This window comes from Nelumbo lutea, chromosome 6 (assembly GCF_056320005.1).
Source record: "Nelumbo lutea isolate HS-2025 chromosome 6, American lotus-T2T, whole genome shotgun sequence".
Taxonomy (NCBI): domain Eukaryota; kingdom Viridiplantae; phylum Streptophyta; class Magnoliopsida; order Proteales; family Nelumbonaceae; genus Nelumbo; species Nelumbo lutea.
In genome coordinates, this window is record NC_142689.1 from 63,756,711 (window position 1) to 63,776,923 (window position 20,213).

The window sequence follows — 20,213 nt, forward strand, 5'->3', positions numbered from 1 at the left end:
CATGGGCCAGGCCATGCTGCACACCTAGCCAAGCTCAAGGCAATGCACCCACTCCCTGTCCAAGGTTTTTAAAATTGGACCAGATAGGGAATTGTTCTAGGGTCGAACAGTCTGTCAGTCGAATGGATGACCTGCTTTGACAAAAAAAATAAAAAATTAGAAAAATAAAAAAGGCCAAAATATGTTAACCGGGTTGATGGTTCAACCGCCCATGTCAACGGTTCACTAACCAAATAAACGGTTTTTGGACAAAAAGCGGTTTTGAGGTGAAACGGTGTTCAGTTTCCAATTTTTTGGTCTAACCATCTGGTTTGATCAAGTTTTGAAAACACTGTCCTTGTTAACCCAATATTCAATTTGAAGATAGAAATGATCAAAAGGATATATTGAGTATCAACCACGTAGTAAATTTCTAAAAGTACACTATTGTCTTTAATATTGAAAAATTTAATTTTATGAAAATTTTGGAAAATTTATTGTACTTGTGTAATTTTGAAAATTTATTAAAATTTATTTAAATTTTTATTAAATAATTTATTTCTTTTTCAAATGGTTTACTTACAGAATTATACTAATTTATCTTATAATTTCTAATATAAACTAACCAATAATTTCGTTTTTCCAATATTATACTAATTTATCTTAATAATTTGTGTAATTATTTTTTCAAATTATAGTTTTCCATTTCCCATAGTCATTTATCTTTAATAATTTTCAATAATTTGCAATGAAAATTACATAATTTTTTAATGATTTTCCAAAATCTATCAAATGTACTAAAATTTCCTAAAATTTCCAAAATATTCTAATAATTTTCAATAATCATTTAATGCATTTATTACATTTGTATCTTGTAATTTCAAATATGTTATTTTATGAAAATTTTTGAAAAATTTATTACATTTGTGTAACTATGGGGATTTATTGATTTTTTTAAATTGTTATTAAATATATTTTTATTTGTTAGTTTTCGAACAAAATTACACTAATTTACCTTTTACTTTTCAATATAAATTAATTGATAATTTCATTTTCTAACATTATAATATTTTGTTCCCTCATTTGTATTTGGTTATTAATTATAATAATAACAATAACTAAACTTTTATACCTTTTTATAATTGTTAAATATAATTCTCAATCTTATAGAAATTAGTTAAAGAGTTTTAATGAGTTAATTAATCACAATATTTATTATTTTTTGGTAATTTACTAACCGTATTAATAAGAATATTTATTTTTGGTAATTTATTAATTGTATTTATTAACTTTTGGTAATAACACTAATTAATACTCGTTGAATATGGGTGGGATTAAATATTAATTGTATTTAACTATTTATTAATTAATATGAATATTTTAAATGAGGGAGAGTGGATATAGATTGGTGGGATGCATTTTAGGAATTGATTAGGGAGTGGGGCAACATGATACTTTACTATTGGTTTAAATGAGATACCTTAGGAGAGAGATTATAGGAATATTTTTAGTATGGGTGACATGGCTTGATGAGAGTGGTGGGAAGGGGAGAGGAGAGAAAGTCAAAGAGAATGCAAAGTGGGGACCCGTGCTTTGTTAAGCGAAAGTTAAACAATAGAAATACATAAGAGTATATAATTGTTTTATATTTTAACTTTTTAATAAACAATCCTATCAAATTCAACCCGAGTTGGTCGGTTTTCTAGTATTTTAGATCAGCTTTGGTTTAATAAATATATATTAATATTTTATATTTTAAATTAAAATTTTTAATACGGAAAATTAGGAAAATTTTCATATTTGTTAGTCTAAAGTATTTTATATCATAGATTTAATTTTTGTAATTTATTTTTTAATAATATCATTGTAATTTATGAAATTTAAAGTTAATTTTTAAGTTTAAATCTTTTGAACAAACAAACTAAACCGAAAATAGATCCAAATCGATACAACTCGAGTTGGTGGGTTTTTGCTAATGGTCAATCGATCGGTTTCGAGTGACAAACTGCGGACTTGACCAGATTGATTTGGTTGGCGAAACAACCTGCAACTGAACTGAACCAATCATTGAACACTCATAATTTCAACTAAATTTATAGTCTAATTTCTAATAAATAACAATAATTTAATCTCCAATAGTTATTGAAAATTTATAGCAAAAGTACACAATCATTAAAAATAAGTTTATAATGAAAATATAATAGATATATAATAATTACAAAAATATAATAAATACTGAAAATAAACTAAATTAGTCAATAAATAGTGTAATCTTAAATAATAGTTTAATATCTAATAAGTATTAATCTATAAATGATATATTAAATTTCAAAAGTTAAATAATAGTTGTTTAATCTCTAATAATTATTGATAGTTTTTTATTAAATGAAAAAAGTAAAAATACATTCATAAATAATTATTGAAAGCATATTTATAAAAAAATATTATTGTAAATATATAATGAATATACACTATTATTGTAAAATTATTACTAATAAATATAATTTTGTTGATAGTTATTTTCTATAATTATTAATTAATATAAGTGAAATTAGTTATTTACAATTTATTTAGTTATTGAAATAATATTGTTATTTAAATTCTTAAAATATTATTTGTTTATTGAGTTATTTATTTTAATGTTATTACGTAATATTAAATATTTTGTTATATTATTTAGCTATTTTTAATGCTTTTTATTTAAGATTTTTAGTTATTGAAAATTTAACATTTAAATTGAATAATTCGTAAAATTATAATTTATATTGTTACTAGTTAATTTCATGATGAATTTTGTAAAAATATTGAATTATTAATAATATGAATATTATTAAATCTATTATTTTTTTTGTGTTTTGAATAAATATTTTAAATTTAGTATATAATTTCGTTATATCATTTAAATTGTTCTGAATTTTTTTAATTGAAACTTTCTTTAGATAGATATAGATAAAAAGTGGGTGAGAGGATAATTAGGAATTAGAGATAGTTTAGGAGAGTATCTCTCTACTAAATTAGAGATAATTTAAGAGATAAATAAGAGTTAGACATAATTTAGGAGATAAATAGGAACTAGAGACAATTTAGGAGGAAGTGGTGCCACTTGGCTAAACATTAGAAAAGCAAATCCCTCTTTCTTTATGGTTGTTAGAAATAGTTAAGCAAATTTGGTTTGCTTATTTGTTTAATGGGTAATTATGTGGAATTAAAAAAATAAAAATTCAAAAAAACAGAATTAGGAAGGGTGGTTTGAAGCAAGGAGAGGGATGCTGACATGGCAGGACCAATTTTTAGATAGATAGAGTGATAGATAGATAGATAGAGAAGATATGTGGGCTTTTTGTGTCAAGAATTTTGGTCATGATTATCTTCTGGAAACATTCCCATGCAACCTAGAAATGGGTTTGGTCTAATTCTGACCTAGATATCCACGGATATTTTGCATTAGAATTGATGATTTTATTGTTTATTATATTCCTCTAGTAGGTTGGGCACTGGTCTGATTTGGTCAGTTTAATTGTTCAGTTGGCTCTCCCTGCTCCATTGAAGGGACGAAACTCTAGGATTTTGGAGTTTTAAGACGTTGAGCCAAGGTAATCACGAAAAAAGATAAAACTAAAGGCAGAAATTAATCTGATAGTGGTGCATGCCCTTCTAAATTCAAATTCCTTCTTGCTATGCATAGCATTGGTTTCTTTTTGGCTCTCTAGGAGCTTTGTAGGGCTGGGCCTTGGTCAATTAAGGCTAGCTTAAGCTCACATCAGCCTTGGTAATAATCTTTGAGCATCTAAACTCAGTAAATGTTTAAAACCAGGCATGGGCCGGATTTGAGTTTGGTCCAATATTGACATGTGCTAGTTATTCAGCAAAGGCCTAATCTACCAGGTACATTGATTAATAGAATCCAGGCTTTGGTCTGATTGTGAACACTATCAAATCCTGCTAAAAGTAGACCTATCCTATTGATAACCCTAATCCTTTTTCCTGTTCTAATTGGAAGTAATGCTGTCTAAATGAGAAGAGACAATGCATTCCATTCTAATGTATATTTTTTTTTTTGGACAACAGGAGGTAATCCGGCCTCCATTTCTGAAGTGCAGGATTCAATCTTTGCTTCTTATGAAAGTGCTTTGACGAGGCCAATGTTCTCTCATCTTTCGGTTGCTCTCTGTCCTCTTCCAATACCCTTGCCTTTTCCATCAATATTCAGCAACCTTGTTGGCGAACGTGGAGAGCTGTTGGACAGCCCAATTTATGGGTCTCAATCAAGGGGATCACTTGATGTTCACTCTATTCCCATGGCTGCCAGACTACGTTCTAGCAATGCCATCTTGCCTTATATAGAGACACGGTTGGGCAACCTTCGCCGATTTGGAATTGAGAGGGGTGCACCAGGATCTGAGGTGCTTAGAAGTTGGGGTTTTGAAAAGGATGAATTGCAGGACATGGGGGAGGAATTGTCTAGGATGGTTATGGCACTGGATCCTCGTGAAGAATCCTCTGATTCAGACTAAGATTCTAGCAAGTGCACTCATTTTGTAGCTTGAAAAAACTAGTTGTATCTTGTTTCTGTATAACTGCAGTTTTTGTAACTTTTCTGGAGATGGCATTTTTCTTTGTTCGCTATGTATTTTAATTAGATTGGTTCCAAACCAAACCTGGTCTATTGACACCTGTATACTGATCTTCTATCAATGGATAAGATACTGGTTCAATCCGATCCGATCTAATATAAATCCATTACGGGGAAGGACCAGGTCCAACTCAACCCAATAAATACTTTGAATGATTAAGTCTAGGCTGGTTCTATTCAATGTCTTACTGGTTCATTCAGTCCAATCAAATTGATTTTGATTTAGACCGGTCCAACCCAAAACCGGTCCATTAACAGCGATATCCCCGAGGTGGTTCCTCTTCCAAGCATGGGATTTGGGAGCCAAATCATTGTGGCGATTCTACAAGACATGTAATGACCTCAAAATTCCGTGATATATGTTTCAAACTGATTCCCAGGGGTCGGTTTAAGGGTAAATTTGGTATTTAAAACATAATGCATTACATCATTTTTTTATTCGGATTGCTAATGAAAGGCAAGTATTAGCACATTTTTCCAAAATAATAAGAAAGGTTTTTGTTAAGGTTAAAACATAGGGGAGTTTGATAGGGTTGTTAAAAAACCCAAGGAGGTCTTTATAATTTTCCCTATTTTTAAATGAAATCTAAATTGATTTTAAGTTAATTATAATATGTTTAAAATGAATAATTTTTTATTAATTTTTGTTTTTACTAGTCCTTATTAAATTCAATTAGCTGTATTAAGTTTGTATTTATTTAGTGGAATTTAAGTTGGTTGTAAATTAATAAAAATTAATTATAAAACTAATAATTGTTAGATAATTTTGTATTAGTTTTATATTAATTTAAATTGATATTTGTTTTTAACTTATCTTATTCCTTTTTATGAATTAAATTAATTTTATTATATTAATAAAAATATTTTTATCAATAACAATAATTGATAATCATTGTTATTTTATTTATGTAGCTTACTATATTATTTTTACCAATGTATAGAAAATCGGACCGGGGATCGACCTAAAAAAGGGAGAGGTTCACGGGTCAAAAACTCAACTGGGGTTGAACCGGGATAATGTGTATGTATAACATATTATAAATTATATATTAGATTATAATAATAAAATATATAACTATATTCTTTTATAACGTATATTTATTTTAGTTTCAATGTTTTATATTAAAAATTAATATTTAAAGCAAAAAAACATTAAAAGAATTCAAAAAGTTGCCCAATTAGAACAGGAAAATTAATGTGTAGATGTCAAAAAGTTACAAAAAATAAGAAAAAAGATTACCCAAATTAGACATCTAAGCGCAAAGTTACGGCCTTTAGAAGTTTGCATTTACGTTTGTAAAGAAAATTCAAAAAACCAGCTGATTTTCTGAAACTGTGACTGGGTTACCAGTTTTCTGTTTCAATAGATCATCGATTTTGGCTATTTTTTTACCCAATGTGGTTTTAGGGTATGACTGAACCGGCCATGACCCTAGTCACGGTTCAACCAGTCCAACTAGCCAGTCTGGTCTAGTTTTTTAAACACTAATTTTTACTATAGTTAATTAATTTTTATTATTTTTAAATAGAATATAAATTTTATGATAATTTATTCAATATTTTTAGCCTGTCATTGACTTGGATAATTAAACCATTCAAACCATCACTCAACCCAATTTCTAATTATGGATTGATTCTTTTGACTTGATGATTGGGTCATAGGTTATATAATTTACAATGTATTAAAACCTTTTGAAATATTTAACTTTGTGCTAGCTAGGTTATCTAATTGGGGATTTATTTATTTACTTATTTTGGATAACTATATCAGAGGATTTCATTCTCATCTACGGTAATGTCGATGCTGGACGCCCCTCTATAGGTCACGTCGTGTCCTATGTTTGGCACACAGTGGTGCTTTATCATAAATTCTATAGTAATCTTCGCTCCTAGATCTTGTAACAAGGCAGCTCGTCATCTAACACGATTTTCTCTGAATTGTAATTCTCCTAAAATCTGGTCTGTAACTCTGGAATTTCTTCATTCTGCCCTGAATTTTGATGTCATTGAGGATTCAAGTTGAATGGATCGATGAACATTTAGGCATTTTCAGAAAAAAAAGGAAAATAAGAGAAAAAAATAAAGCTGAAATAAACCTCTTGAATCTACAAGTAATGGGCATGAAATGCAACCCACAAAGCTACGATGGGGATATTAATGTTACCAAAACCCATTAACATTAACAAAAGCAAACAAGATAGCAAACTTAATGGTAGCCATGAGATCTAACTAAGCAAGAAGAGGTTTAACCAATACAGAGCAATGGCCATGAATGAAAATCGGCCATGCACTGCACTGAGTTTAACAAATAACAATATTACATAAAATAAGCAAAATAGAGTATCGAACTGACCTGAATAAATCATATTGTGTTTCAGTGAATGCTATGACTAAATATATTTTAGGCCCTGTTTGGTTTGCTGGAATTGAAATCGGAATCGGAATGTAATTCCAACTATTTGGTTGGGCTGAATCGGATTTTCATTCCCATTTCTATTGGAATGGCATTTGGCATTCCCCATTTAAGGGAATGGCTTTACGGTTGGATCTCTTGAACTCTACCTCTCCTCTAGCTTTGAATCCACAGTATGCAATATCCCTTCTTTGCTTGTAAACCGATCACCACAAGGTGGTAATAGATCTTCTCTCACCAAGGGTCACTTGATAGGAACAAGAAATGGTTCTATGACTTCTATCCCCTTGTTTAATGGTAGATAGGGCTGTCAATGGGTTGGGTCTGGGTTGGAACCAACTGGAATCAGAATAGATTCAACATGAAATGTTGAGGGTTCGGACCGATAGGGTCTGTAAATTTTGGGCCCAGAACTGAACTAATTGATTTTCTAGACAATCGGGTCTAACCCGATAGAGCCGATTATAATAATTTAAAAATAAATATATATATTTACTATATATATATTAAATATTCTATATATTATATATATTGGGTTGGGCCTGAATTAATTTGGGACTAGGTGGAACCAATTCAAATCGATAATAATCAGGACCTTATATCAGGACCCGAAACTGACCTATCGATTCCAATTCTGATAACCGAAACCGGCCCACTCAGTTCGGATCCATCGGATTGGACCCAACCCATTGACGACACTAATGGTAGAGAGTGCTTGCAATGACTAGGGAGAGGGGCCTTCTTTCTTGTCTTTGGATCTCTGTAGATATTCCTGATATTATAGCTGTAGTGTTCTGTGGGTACGACTTATTTTGAAATAGGTAAGTTCCATCTATCAAGGAACTATCCTAGAAAAATTGGGTTTGATGGTTTTTGTTTTGAAACTTAAAATTTCAATTAAAATCCCTAAAATCATGGAGCTAATAGTGAAAAGAATTCTAACACCCAAGATCTTAGTAAGCTCCACCAAAAAAATTAAATAAAAAATAATATATTAAAAGGACAATTCTGCCTTCTGCGTGAGTTGTCCAGTAATTAAATTCATGCCCATATATACTCTCCAATCTCCATGTTTTCGGAAATGCTAAACCGACTGAGTAAAAGTAGTCTAGTCATAGACTCTTCCAATTGAATCAATTAAACTGAACTAAAGATGGAATGTATATAAAATAAAATTAGAGAATTAAATAAAAAATAAAAAACACCTGGGGGTATTTTGGTCAAATCATGGAAATTACACACACACACACGCAACCACGTCCAATTTCTTCTCCTTTTCTTTTCACGCAGAAGTTCAAAATGTAAGGCGGGCGTATTTACACGTGCAATGTCCAATGTACGGAGCGAGAAAGGAGATGGCGAGAAGCAGCAATCGGAAACCAGAAAGACCGATAGGCTAAGCTTTAATTCGACGACGGCCCGGCGCTCCGACACTCATCGCTCTCACCTCTGTGCTGTTGTTGTTGCCGCTGCAGTAGATGGGGTGTATGCGATTGTTGCGACTGTGAGTCTTCTGGTTGTGGTTGTTGTTGCACCTGAAATGGGTTGTCGTATGAAACTAAAGCCAGAGAAGAAGGCATCGCTCCGCTCATCTGGTTATAACCTCCACCACCAACCCCGTTAGGAGCTACCTCTGTAAAGATGCTACCAGCACAACCGGCACCGGCCGCCCCGGTAGCAACGTCAAAGTCGCTGTTGTACCTCACAAGGTCGTGTTGTTGCTGTTGTTGTTGTTGCTCGTATCTCCTCATCAGTTCTTGCTGCTCTCTCATAGGCATAACTCCAGCCACTTGCTGCGCCTCGAACATCTGCTGCTGCTGCTGCTGCTGTTCTCTGATAAGAAATTGCGCCTGTGCTGAAGGACCAGGAGGTAGGCTCGTGCCGATCGAGGACATCCCAAACGGTCCTCCCATGGATGAAGAGGGGTGTTGGTGGTGGTAAAGGTGGTGATGATGTTGGTGTGTGAGGGGCAGCATCGCCGGAGAACCGATGTAGTTGGAGAGCTCTTTCTTAGCATTGTAGAGGTCGCTCTGAACCTGTTTCAGCTTGTGTTGAAGCACGGAAATAAGACCCACGCAGCCGTAGACCGGATCCCGGAGCCGGGCCTCCGCCTCGTAGGCCAACGAGTTCACTGCGTCCTCTCTCTGGGTTGTGCTCAGATCGTTGAGGATCTTCGCGACGTTGCTTGCGCCAAACACCTTGTGAACATTCGCAAACTTTTGAGGGTTGTCAGGGGGGAAATATGGGGCAAATACGCACTCCTGCGTGCATTTACGCCTCAGAAACTTGCAGGCGGCACAGGGCGAATTCGATGACGACGCCATTGCCGATTGCTGGTATTAAAAGGCAACAAATTGGAAATAAATTAGATAAAATAAAACCCTCTTTAATTATCGATTTACAATATTGTCAAAAAGTCAGGCTTGCACTTGTAGCGTTGGCAATCTGCATACTTGCACCAGCCACCACAAGTGAAGAAAAAAAACCACAGAATCCAATGCAAAGAGGAGCCATGGATGACCAACAACATACACACAGAGAGCCCACAAACAGTTAAACACAGACAAAGATAGAGAAGTTTACGAAGGAAAGCCTTTTGCTTTTTAGGTTTTAGGCAGGCTCCATTTACCAATTTTAGCAATGGCCGAGTTGCCCTATTTCGGGTCTGGGAATTTTGCCAAAGGCGATTCACCAAATCATGCCGGAGAGCAACATGAGAAGACAGCAAAATAAACTATCAGAATCTAAGAGCAGTAAATTAAAGAAAGATAAAGCGATCAGATAAGCAAAACGGGTGATGTCTTACCGGCGATCAAATCCCATAAATGGCTCAAACTGCAAAATCGCTCGTCCTTCTGTGTCTGGTGTAAGACTAAGATCGAAAAGAGTATGATAAAATCACGACCGAAAAGACTAACGGTAGAAACTCAAGAGAACCACGACCGAGAAGAGTAGGATAAAATCGAAGGCCCAGTTGGGTGATCTTCTCCTTATTCTTACCCCTGAGACAAGATCTAGGAGATTCCCTTTTTAATGGATCAAACCGAAGAAATCTTCGAAGACATTCAAATCATGTCCTGTAAATAGAATTCTAGTAATCAGCGACTAGAATCAGATGAGATCTTTCCGTATCAACAGCATTTCTCTCAAATATTTATTTCAGAAATCGTTATAGACAAAGGATATATTATATCAAAGATCTTCAACTGACATCTTCACGCCAGTATAGCTACAAATCAGATGAAGCTAGAGCCCTAATAACATCTGCAATACCAAACGTAAGAAATTCTATCCTACAATAAAATGAAATTCGACAAGGACCCAACAACCATTCCAAACATGAAGCACTTTTCAAAATAATTATTTCGCTAAAATGCGGCCAAAATCTTCATCCGATTAGAACAAAATAACAAATGATCGATTGGTGGCAGGTACAGATGATGAGACTGATAGAGTTTGCGTCTATTGGAGGATCGAAAAGATCGTCGACTTCGATTTCGTGCTGGAAAAGGAAAAGAAGAACAAAAAAAGAGCTCAACTTTGAGAGAACGAGCTTCCTCGTTCCGATGTTGGGCTCTTGGGGTGGATTCAGACTTACAGGATTCCAACGGGAAGACGAAGAATTAAAAATGAGAAGAACGGCAAAACAGATTACTGATGAGAAACAAAATACGAGAGATAACAGGAAGATGGAAGACTTGAGCAACGAGTAGACATCACCTTATATCTTGGTGACTTGACGTAGGACGCCAGCATCCGCACTACTTTCCTCGCATCAGGATGGGAAGCAAGTCATATGGGCCGTCCGATTAATATACCAATTCTTAAGGCTGTGTTTGGTTTGAAGGAAAAAGTAAGGAAAGGAAGGGAAATGTAGGAATAGGTTTCCTTCCTTTCGTTACCTTTGCCTTCAAACCAAACATGGCCAAAGTGTAAACCCTTGTCAAAATGACCTTTTTTTCTACCCTACGGTTCCTAGTTTCTTACCCCATAAAATTGTTAGAGAAAGGAAGAAAATTTAGGGGATGTTTGGCATCTATGCCAATTTTTTGAAAATCACTAATCATTACAATGTCGGAGAGCCATGTTAGTGCTAGAGGAATTGGCACTGAAATTTCTATTTGATGGGTAGATTTTGATGGTTTTTGGAAAATTGGCCAAAAACCGATTCTTGAAATGGGCCCTTTTTTTTCCTTGGGATCACCATTTTCGGTGATTCCCCAATTTTCAACTAATTCCAAGTTTTTGAGGATGACATGACATGCAATGTGACATTGAATAATAACTCCAAATGTAGAAATAATCAACTCTTGAGAATCAGTAATAAATAGATTCAAAATTGACTTGTAAAATATAGACTTATATGGCAGAAATGATATCCAAACACAATTAACTGATTTTTGAAAATTCACCAATTCTCAAAAAATCAACAAGGAAGAATCGGCTTTGATGCCAAGTATCACCTTAGCCTTTGTGTCACAGCTAGGGGTGTCAATTGTATTGGATTTGGTCCAGTCCGACCCAGTTCAATGTGAGTCCATTACAAATGGACCAGGTTCAATCCAATCCAATGAATATTTTGAACCATTTTGGATCAGTTTGATTCAATTTCTGGATTGTCCTATCTGTTCAAATTTGTTTTTGTTAATTGGATTGGACTTGGATTGGTCCAATCCAATCCAGTTAAATGTGAGTCCATTACAAATGGACCAGGTCCAATCCAGTCCAATGAATATTTTGGACCAGTTTGGTTCAATTTCTGGACTGTCCAATCTGTTCAAATTTGTTTTAATATTGATTAATTCTATTCCAAACCCGATCCATTAGCACCTATATTCTTATCTTCTATCGATAGATAAGATATTGGCTCAATCCAACCCAACCCAATATAAATTTATTATGGATGGACCATCTCCAATCCAATCTAATAAATACTTTGGACCATTAAATCTAGACCGGTCCAATCCAATATGTCTTGTTGGTCCATCCAATCCGTTCAAATTGATTTTGTTTTGAATGGGGTCCAATAAAAAAATCAGTCCATTGAACCCTATTCATAGCTGAACTGAATGACTTAATGCTTTATGTTTCAACATTGGGCAAAAGTACATAGAATAGTAATTGATACAACCAAATATTCACCACCAATCAAAAGGTGCCATGTGGTCCGAGCCAACGGTAGTGTGGAAAATTCATGACGTAATCAATGAAGAATGGAGAGTAAGGGTCTGTTGTGCATTTACCAGGGACTGAATAGATGTTATTTTCAGATAAGAGACAAGGGCACACAACCTAAGGTATGATACATGAAAAATGCTTCAACTCATATTTACTCTTCCATTTTTTTTTTTACTTCGCCTCTCATTCTTTTTACACTCTCATCATTTGACTTGAGCATGGAAGATCCCACCCCAGGAAAAGAACTCTAGGGCTTCTAACTGCTTGCAGGCTGTTGAAGCCCTAGGTCTTCAATTCCTCGCCCTGTTGTAGATCTGAACAGCAACATTAATCAATCCACCATTGACCACATAATGCATCATAAAGGAGTTCACAACCTATTTATTGCCTTACTAAAAACAAAGCAATAAGCCATTCAATTCCATGTGTTGTGAAATGACCCTTAATTATAAACAAGTAAAATTGTTTAAAACACACCATGACTTTTCAGTATTTCTTTTAAATTCATCATAACTTTTCAAAATGTCTAAAACTCACCACTTCAGTAGGTTTTGAATTTCCAAAACTCACCTTCCGTTAATGCACCGTTAATGCTTCTTAATAGAGGTGTCTACATCAGCATAAATAACAATTTTCATGACCAAATTACCCATAAATGGTGAGTTAGAGGGAAAAGGGTGCACCGTTATCCAATCTTTATATTATTCGAGTTTTTTTTGTCTTTTTCAGTTTTCAGTTTCTTTTTTTTTTACATTTTTCTATTTTCTACAGTCTATAATTTTTTCTATATTGTTCGTTATTTATTTGCGATTTCTGCATTTTTCTATAATCTTTTTATGTTTTTTCTACAATTTTTATTTTCTGATTTTGTTTTTTTTTAATTTCTATAGTTTCTATAATTTGAAAATAATTTTTTTATTTTGTTTGCAATTTTTATAATTTTTGTAATTCCTATGTTTTTATGTATTTTATATTTGAAAATATTTTTTGAAATTTTGCTTTTTTTCATGTCTAAATATATATATATATATGTATGTATGTATGTATGTATATGTATATATTTTATATTTATCTATGAAGGTTAAAATAGTAATATATTAACACCCATTGGTCTGTTTAACGTCAAGTTAGTGACATGGTGTGTTTTAGACATTTTGAAAAGTTGTGGTGAGTTCAAGAGAAATGCAGAAAACTCATGGTGAGTGCTTAAGTATACATATTTTCTTAGAATATGAATTATCATGCTTATCAAAATATTATTGATAGTTGAAATAATTAAAGCATATAATAAAATTATTTAATGAGCTAAGAGTTAATAACCAATTTATATTGTCATCAAAAGTATCACGTCCATCTGCATAATCCCTAAAATTCCATTAGGCTTAGTTTGGAAGGAATACAAATACAGATGTAGAGTGCAAAATTGTGTATTTTATTTGTATTTACACCGTACATATTTGCATTTGTACTCCTTCCAAACCGAGTCTTAATGATGAAAAGGGCCACAAGAACTCAATGATCAATGGTGGTCCTGCCTATATATAAGGGTGTCAATGGATTGGTTTTGGATTGAACCATGTCCAGTCCAAAATTAATTTGGATGGACCAGCAAGACATATTGGATTGGACCAATCCAGTCCAAAATATTTATTAGATTGGATTGGACCTGGTCCGTCTGTAATAAATTTATATTGGATTAGGTTGTATTAAGCCAATATCTGATCCATTGATATAAGATAAGAATATAGGTGTCAATGGACCAGGTTTGGATTGAAACCAATCTAAATCAAAACGAATTTGAACAGATTGGATAGTCCAGACATTGAATTGGACTGGTCCAAAATGATCCCAAATATTCATTGGACTGGATTGGACCTAATCCATTTATAATAAATTCACATTGAACTGGATCGAATTAGACCAAATCCAGTCCAATTGACAGCTCTATATATAAGGTTTTGGGAGGGTAGACTATCTATACATTGCTTAAAATTGATTAGAAAATTTTGACATTTTTAGGACAAAAGTGGTGGTTCATAAACTTGAACCGGCATTCTCACACTTGTCATTTGCTTGAGAACTTTGCTTTTTTTTTTTTTTTTTTCCTGTATTAAACGGTACACATGTTGGTTGTTGGACATAGAGTAGGGTGCCTATGAGGACCCATTGGCCTTACCACAGAGAGCTTGATCCCAAACCTCCTAATCCTGAGTGATGCCAAGTAATGTTTACAAACTGTCATTGACCGATTAGATTGAGAAAATCATCACCTGGTCATAATTCTGATTTAGATCAACATCAAATCTGTTAGTAGCTAAAAAATCGTTGATTTGGTAAAAACCCATTCAACGCAAGATGTTGAACTATTGATCCATTCGACTCAGTCAATGAGTTACCGTTTATAAGTTACAATTTATATGCATGGCTATAACTTTGTATTGAGTTTGACCCATTTGACCTAGATAGTTTGAACTATTGACCTATGACTCAAAAGGGAAAAACAGTTCAACCTTGAAGTTGGTTTTTAAAACATTAATTTCTATTGATCACAAAAATTCTAGTCACATCAGGGCCACAATACATCACTGTTGTACATAAGGCCTATGAATTATAAAAAAAGTATAAAAAATGTTCCCAATACATGGCTATAAAATCCAAATATTTCTTCTTGGGTAATTAAGATCCCAGCATTTTGTGGTCATGAAATCTGGACTCTCAACTAGTGGAGCATCAACAAGCAATTCCCCTCTCCGAATCCCTAGATGAGGTAATAAGAGGGCCTGATCATGTACCAAAAAATTGATTAATTGAAAATTTGGATTTATTTAACAACCATTGTGGCCATTGACAAGAATCACAACAACAATAATCATTCAAACATGTGTAAAGATTTTAGGGCAATAATCAATTATTGCATATACATCTTAGTGGTACATTTTAGTGACATGAAAAATTTCAAACTTAGGGCTCATTTGGTTCATGGGAGTAGGGGTTTGGAACTGGAATCAGAAAGGAAAGGGTCTTTCCAATTCTAACTGTTTGGTTGGACAGAATAAAAATCCCATTCCCATTCTTATTGGAATGGCATTCTTCTATTTGAAGGAATCACCATTCCTTCCTCTGAGAATGAAATCTCATTCCGGTTTATTTTAATTCTAATTCTGATTCCTATATGAATCAAAATATGAAAATAAATCATTCCAATTCCAATTCCTATTCTAATTTCAACTATAAGCCAAACAGACCCTTAAGTTCTTAAAGATATATAAATAAGCAATGGTTGCTGATTTATTAACATATGGAAAGATTTACTTCCATGTTATTAACAACTGCATATATGCTATTATTTTTTAACAACAACCCAAACTTAGCATTATATTATATAAGTTTATTGAATTGCAGCAATGTGAGCACATTGGACGATGGACACACCTAAACTGCAATTATTACACCATAAATTGCCTCATTTAAATACATTCTTTCTAAAAAAGTGCCCAGCATTAACAATTTATCGCTTCTTGATACTTTCCCCCTCTCCCCTCTCTCTCTATATATAGATAGAGGGAGAGAGAGAGAGAGAGGTAGATATGGTTTAAGGCATGGAAAAGAAATTTAAATAAGACTTGCCTTGTACTGGAGGCCAAAGCAGCAAAGGGCGTTGTGCCATGCATGGTGCCGGAGTGGGACCAACAATTGAGACGGGAGGCGGGGGACAAATGAGAATGAGAAACCATGGAGAGATGTGAGGAATGAGATTTAGAAAAATCCGAATCCATTTGAAAGTTTGTATATGAATCCGATCCAAAACCCGATTGGATTTAAAGATCTTGGGTTCGAATTCAAATCTGAGTATAAATGTGTATGGTATAAATAACGCACAAAATAATGCAAACTATTAAGTTTTTGCACTAGATCAAATCAGCTCCCCCAGCACATCCCCGCTGTGTATTGGTAATATCTCCAAGTGATGGCATCACCACTTCTGGTATATCATAGGAAGATGTTCTCCATACATGGCGGGATGTGCTGTGGGATATTATTATGGGGAGCAATTTTGTGGGGGATGATTTAAATTCACATATTTGTATTGTATTCCTTTCAAATTTAACCTAATGGATTCGGGCTGGATTTGAATTTAACCCGATCCTATTTTAATTTTTTAAATATAAAAAATTAAAAAGTTTATTACTTTTCAACTTTTATATATAATAAATTAATATAAAGATAATATATTAAATTTATTATAGATAAATTTATATATAATATTATATATAGAACTATATATTTTTTATAATTTTAAATATAATTATATAACATTTATATATTAAAATATAATAGGACTTGAATTTTATTTAGATCAGAAGTCAATTGAACCTCAGATTTTCGAGCTATTGCGTGCATGAGGATGCATTGGAATAAATATAAACCTCTCTCTTCATCTATACTAATCATTTAGAGTGAAAACTATTAATTATTATCTGTATTTCCCTAATTATATATAACATAACAAAGGGAAGAACAGTGGGCTTATTTGGATTGCTATATATGTATGCCTAAATGCTTATAGTAACGTTGGTAGGCCCCATTTGGCATTGTTCCACTATAACGTTTTTGGTGTTCTCGTGGAACATGAATATGTTTGGTACAGAAATAACGCATGAAATAACTTGTGCCCCACATTCTTATAGAATAAGAAAACGTGTTTCCTAAAGCTGCGTTTGTTTGTGATACAAACACCGAACTGGGGTATTTATGAATCCTGATTCGCGTTTACGAGCATTTGTTTAAAAAGAGAGCATTACTATACCTATTTTTTGGATACAAATTTGTATTCATTTGATAATTAACTTTTTGACTAAATTTGAGGCATTGGAGCATAAGATGGTTGGAGCAGTTAATGATGGGACCACACCTTTGCACCGATTTCAAACAAACGTGATGAATGCAAAAACGGTTTAAAATATGAACCATATTCGCATTCATGAACCGAAAAATGGTAAATATGTAGTATACATATTTGCATTTATAATATTTTCAAACTGAGCATAAGAAATGGGGATTTTATCATTTCTCATGGATGCAGAATTGAGAAATGCATTGTGTAAATAGGGTTATTTTAGTAAAAGCACAAAAATCTCATGCAGCCCATAAACCCTAGCCTCTCAACAGACCACCTTCTTCCTTCTTCCTCTTACTCCATTGGCATCGCCTTCTTCTTCTCCAACTATACATGACACACCAGGTCACACCATCGATGTGCCATGTTTTGTTTTCTTTCCCTCTTATTGAGTGAATTGCCAAACAGGGCCTAAATCAACACCTTACAACCGCCTATTTCTTGTTCCACTCACAACCTTCTTTTTCACCGATGACACTAGGGAACGTTTCACCTTCTTCATCTTCTATCCCTTTGACAACCTGTCCAGGTAACACCGAATCTATTTTATTGTCTATTATTTCCAAAATTTTTTCCATCTCAACCAATATTCTATCTTTTCATTGTTTACCCTTCATCAATTGTTTTCAAACCTCTGTTTTGGTTTGGTGTAGTAGACATTATAACCTATTGATTTGACTATTCAAATGTTGTTTTTACTAGAACAAAAATGTTTTCTTGGGGAATAATTTGCCTAATGCCTTTGTTATTCTTCAGGAACAAGAAATCGAATTCCTGCTCTCTGGAACAGAAAGCCCTAGTTTCTTGTATGTAATAAAGTACAAAAAAGAAAATTCTGTTTATTTTTACCCTAGTTTTCACAATAGCAAATTAGGCTTAAAGTCTATTCAAGAACTTTACCTAACAGTTTAAGTTTTTAGGTTGAATGATTCGTCGATTTAGTATCAGAGTCGATTTGACCAAGTAATCTAGTGTTTGAGATCATTATCGCTCTCATTTTAATTAATTAAATTTCAGCAGAAACTATGGGTGGGTCTGTGCTTATCTATGCTTCAAGTATGATGACATTTCACATAAGGGGGTATATTAAAGAATAAAAAAACATATTCAAGAACTTCACATTGACAGCTTAAGCTTTTAGTTTGAATGGTTCTTTGCATGTACATTTAAATTTTATTCATTATTTTTGTAGCCACAAGCATGTATACATGCTCCTTGGTTGTTTTTATTTTAAGTATTTGATTAAGGGTAAAATTTTTAAATTATCTTTATGATTTAACTAATTGACTAACAGTATCCCTATTGTTTCTGATAATTGATAAACTCTACCCTTGTGTTAACATTCATTAATGCTTCATTACAATTTATGCACATGTGATCCCACGTGACCTATAATTTTTTTTAAAATCCAATATTACCCTCGTCGCATGAGGCTTGAACCCCATTCTCAACCTCCCCCTCCGCCTCTCTCTGTTGTCTCTCTCCCCTTCTTTATGAAACGGACGACCAAGTCGAGGAGCATGCGCATGGAACGAGAAGAGCGGTTTTCAGTCCGACACAGAGACCAAAGACAGGGCGGCGACTGTTGAGCAGCTACAGTACAAGTCCGCACTTCATCTTTTTAATCTTGCAACGAGGACGGCGACCGCAAGTCCTCTCTCCGATCTCATTCTCACTCTTCCTCTCTTTCTCTCCTTCCACTTCTCTTTCTTCTTTCAGAGAACAGATATTTGAGCAGCTGCAATACAAGTCCGAGCATTGGAGAACAAAGAGTCTCCGATCTCCTCTCTCTCTCAAATCCACAGCTCAAACTACCAACTACATGAAATCGGAAGTTACAAGTTGAACGACAATTCCTGATCAGGTACATGGTGGCGGAGGAAGTTGCAGCGGAGCAGAAATTACAGGTTGCAGACCGGTTTCAGACTGAAGTTGCAGCGGAGCGGAGCGGAGGCCACCTTAGCTGCAGATTGATTTTTATCTTCTGCTCGGCGCTCTGTGACTGAGTCGGCGAGTTGTTATAGGGCTTTAATTCTCCGTATCAGGCTACATAAGGTAAGTTTACTCTCGTTATTATCTTGGTGTTCATCAAATCCACACCCGTGGTTCACAGTGTTCAGCTCTCGTAAGTAAGGCCTCTCTTTGCTTTATCCGCCATCAAATCTGTACAGATCAGGGGGTTTTCATTGTTTCTGTTTTTAGGTGCAAAAATGATAGGGATATAAGTGCTGAGTTCATTTCTTTTCCTTATTTTTCCTGTTTTATTTTAAAAATTTAAAGAAGAATAAAGGTGAAACAGTCTTTTTTGCCTTTATGTTAACCGAGTAAGGGAAATATTAGTCCATGGTAATGATAGCCAATTTTCAAATAATAAGGGGGGATAGTTTAAAAAATTTACCCTACTCTATGTCTTTACCATTATAATTAAGACAGTCCACACGCTCTTTTTTATATTAATTTTTTCTTGGTAATGTGCTTTTGACAAATTTTAACAACATTATTTTTTTTTTCCATTTACTGAAGAGATAAAAATCATAAATGAGCAAGCTTTTCCAAATTAAGGAAATTAACCCAACCTATCAAATATATTAAAGAAAGAGTGCTCATGTCCCTTACATGAAAACTTTGTGGTAGTTATCTAATTACTTTGTACATGTCCTATGAAAGAGCTTTGTGAATTACCTTTACGCCCAGTTTGATTTGCAAGAATAGAGGTCTGGAATTGGAATCAGAATGGACTATTCTGATTCCAACTGTTTGGTTGGGCAGTATCGGAATCTAATTCCCATTTTTATTGGAATGACATTCCTCCATTTGAGGGAATGGCCATTCCCTGCCTTTCCCCTTGGGAACTAAATCTCATTCCTGCTGATTCCAATTCTTATTCATATTCCTGTCTGAATAAATCAAACAGACTATGAGAACAGTCCATTCTAATCCCGATTCCAAAGAAATTCGATTCCGATTCTGACTGTGAACCAAGCGAATCCTTAATTTATTTTCTAAAATACTCTCTTTATATGAGAACATCTCATCTTAAGATGTTAATTATAGTGAATATGTGCATAGCTGGGGGTTAGAAAATCTTACATATATATATATATATATATATA

General features: G+C 33.8%; 2 protein-coding genes and 1 long non-coding RNA gene across 30 annotated transcripts in view; 2 read left to right on the top strand and 1 right to left on the bottom strand.

Moving 5' to 3' along the window:
- The window catches only part of LOC148849244 (plasma membrane, autoregulation-binding site, misato segment II, myosin-like, tubulin/FtsZ protein), a 29,121-nt gene extending 24,424 nt beyond the window's left edge, over positions 1-4,697 (top strand). For all 26 annotated transcript variants that reach the window (XM_088950260.1, XM_088950252.1, XM_088950276.1 and 23 more), the window contains one exon: positions 4,048-4,697. In XM_088950260.1, the coding sequence (XP_088806386.1) occupies positions 4,048-4,493 (446 nt within the window). In that variant the 3' untranslated portion in view covers positions 4,494-4,697. The remainder of the gene's footprint in view (positions 1-4,047) is intronic.
- A 3,320-nt stretch (positions 4,698-8,017) lies between these two features.
- Positions 8,018-10,837, bottom strand: LOC148849245 (uncharacterized). Of its 3 annotated transcripts, XM_088951438.1 has the most exons (4): positions 10,746-10,837; positions 9,832-10,102; positions 9,609-9,690; positions 8,137-9,358 (listed from the first exon to the last, which is right to left on the bottom strand). In XM_088951438.1, the coding sequence occupies exon 4, from the start codon at positions 9,347-9,349 to the stop codon at positions 8,429-8,431; it is 921 nt and encodes a 306-aa protein (XP_088807564.1). In that variant the 5' UTR covers positions 9,350-9,358; positions 9,609-9,690; positions 9,832-10,102; positions 10,746-10,837; the 3' UTR covers positions 8,137-8,428. The 3 variants fall into 3 exon arrangements, with proteins under 3 accessions (XP_088807563.1, XP_088807564.1, XP_088807565.1); XM_088951437.1 differs by lacking the exon at positions 10,746-10,837 and having other exon boundaries at positions 8,018-9,358; positions 9,655-9,690; positions 9,832-10,719; XM_088951439.1 differs by lacking the exons at positions 9,609-9,690; positions 10,746-10,837 and having other exon boundaries at positions 9,832-9,957.
- Positions 10,838-18,543: 7,706 nt separating this feature from the next.
- Positions 18,544-19,414, top strand: LOC148849246 (uncharacterized). Its single transcript, XR_016101411.1, has 2 exons — positions 18,544-18,704; positions 18,820-19,414. It is a non-coding gene; the product is annotated as an uncharacterized LOC148849246 (long non-coding RNA).
- The last annotated feature ends 799 nt before the right edge of the window (positions 19,415-20,213 follow it).

Coding starts and splice junctions, on each gene's coding strand:
- LOC148849245 (XM_088951437.1), bottom strand. CDS start 9,349: ATGGCGTCGTCATCGAATTCGCCCTGTGCCGCCTGCAAGTTTCTGAGG.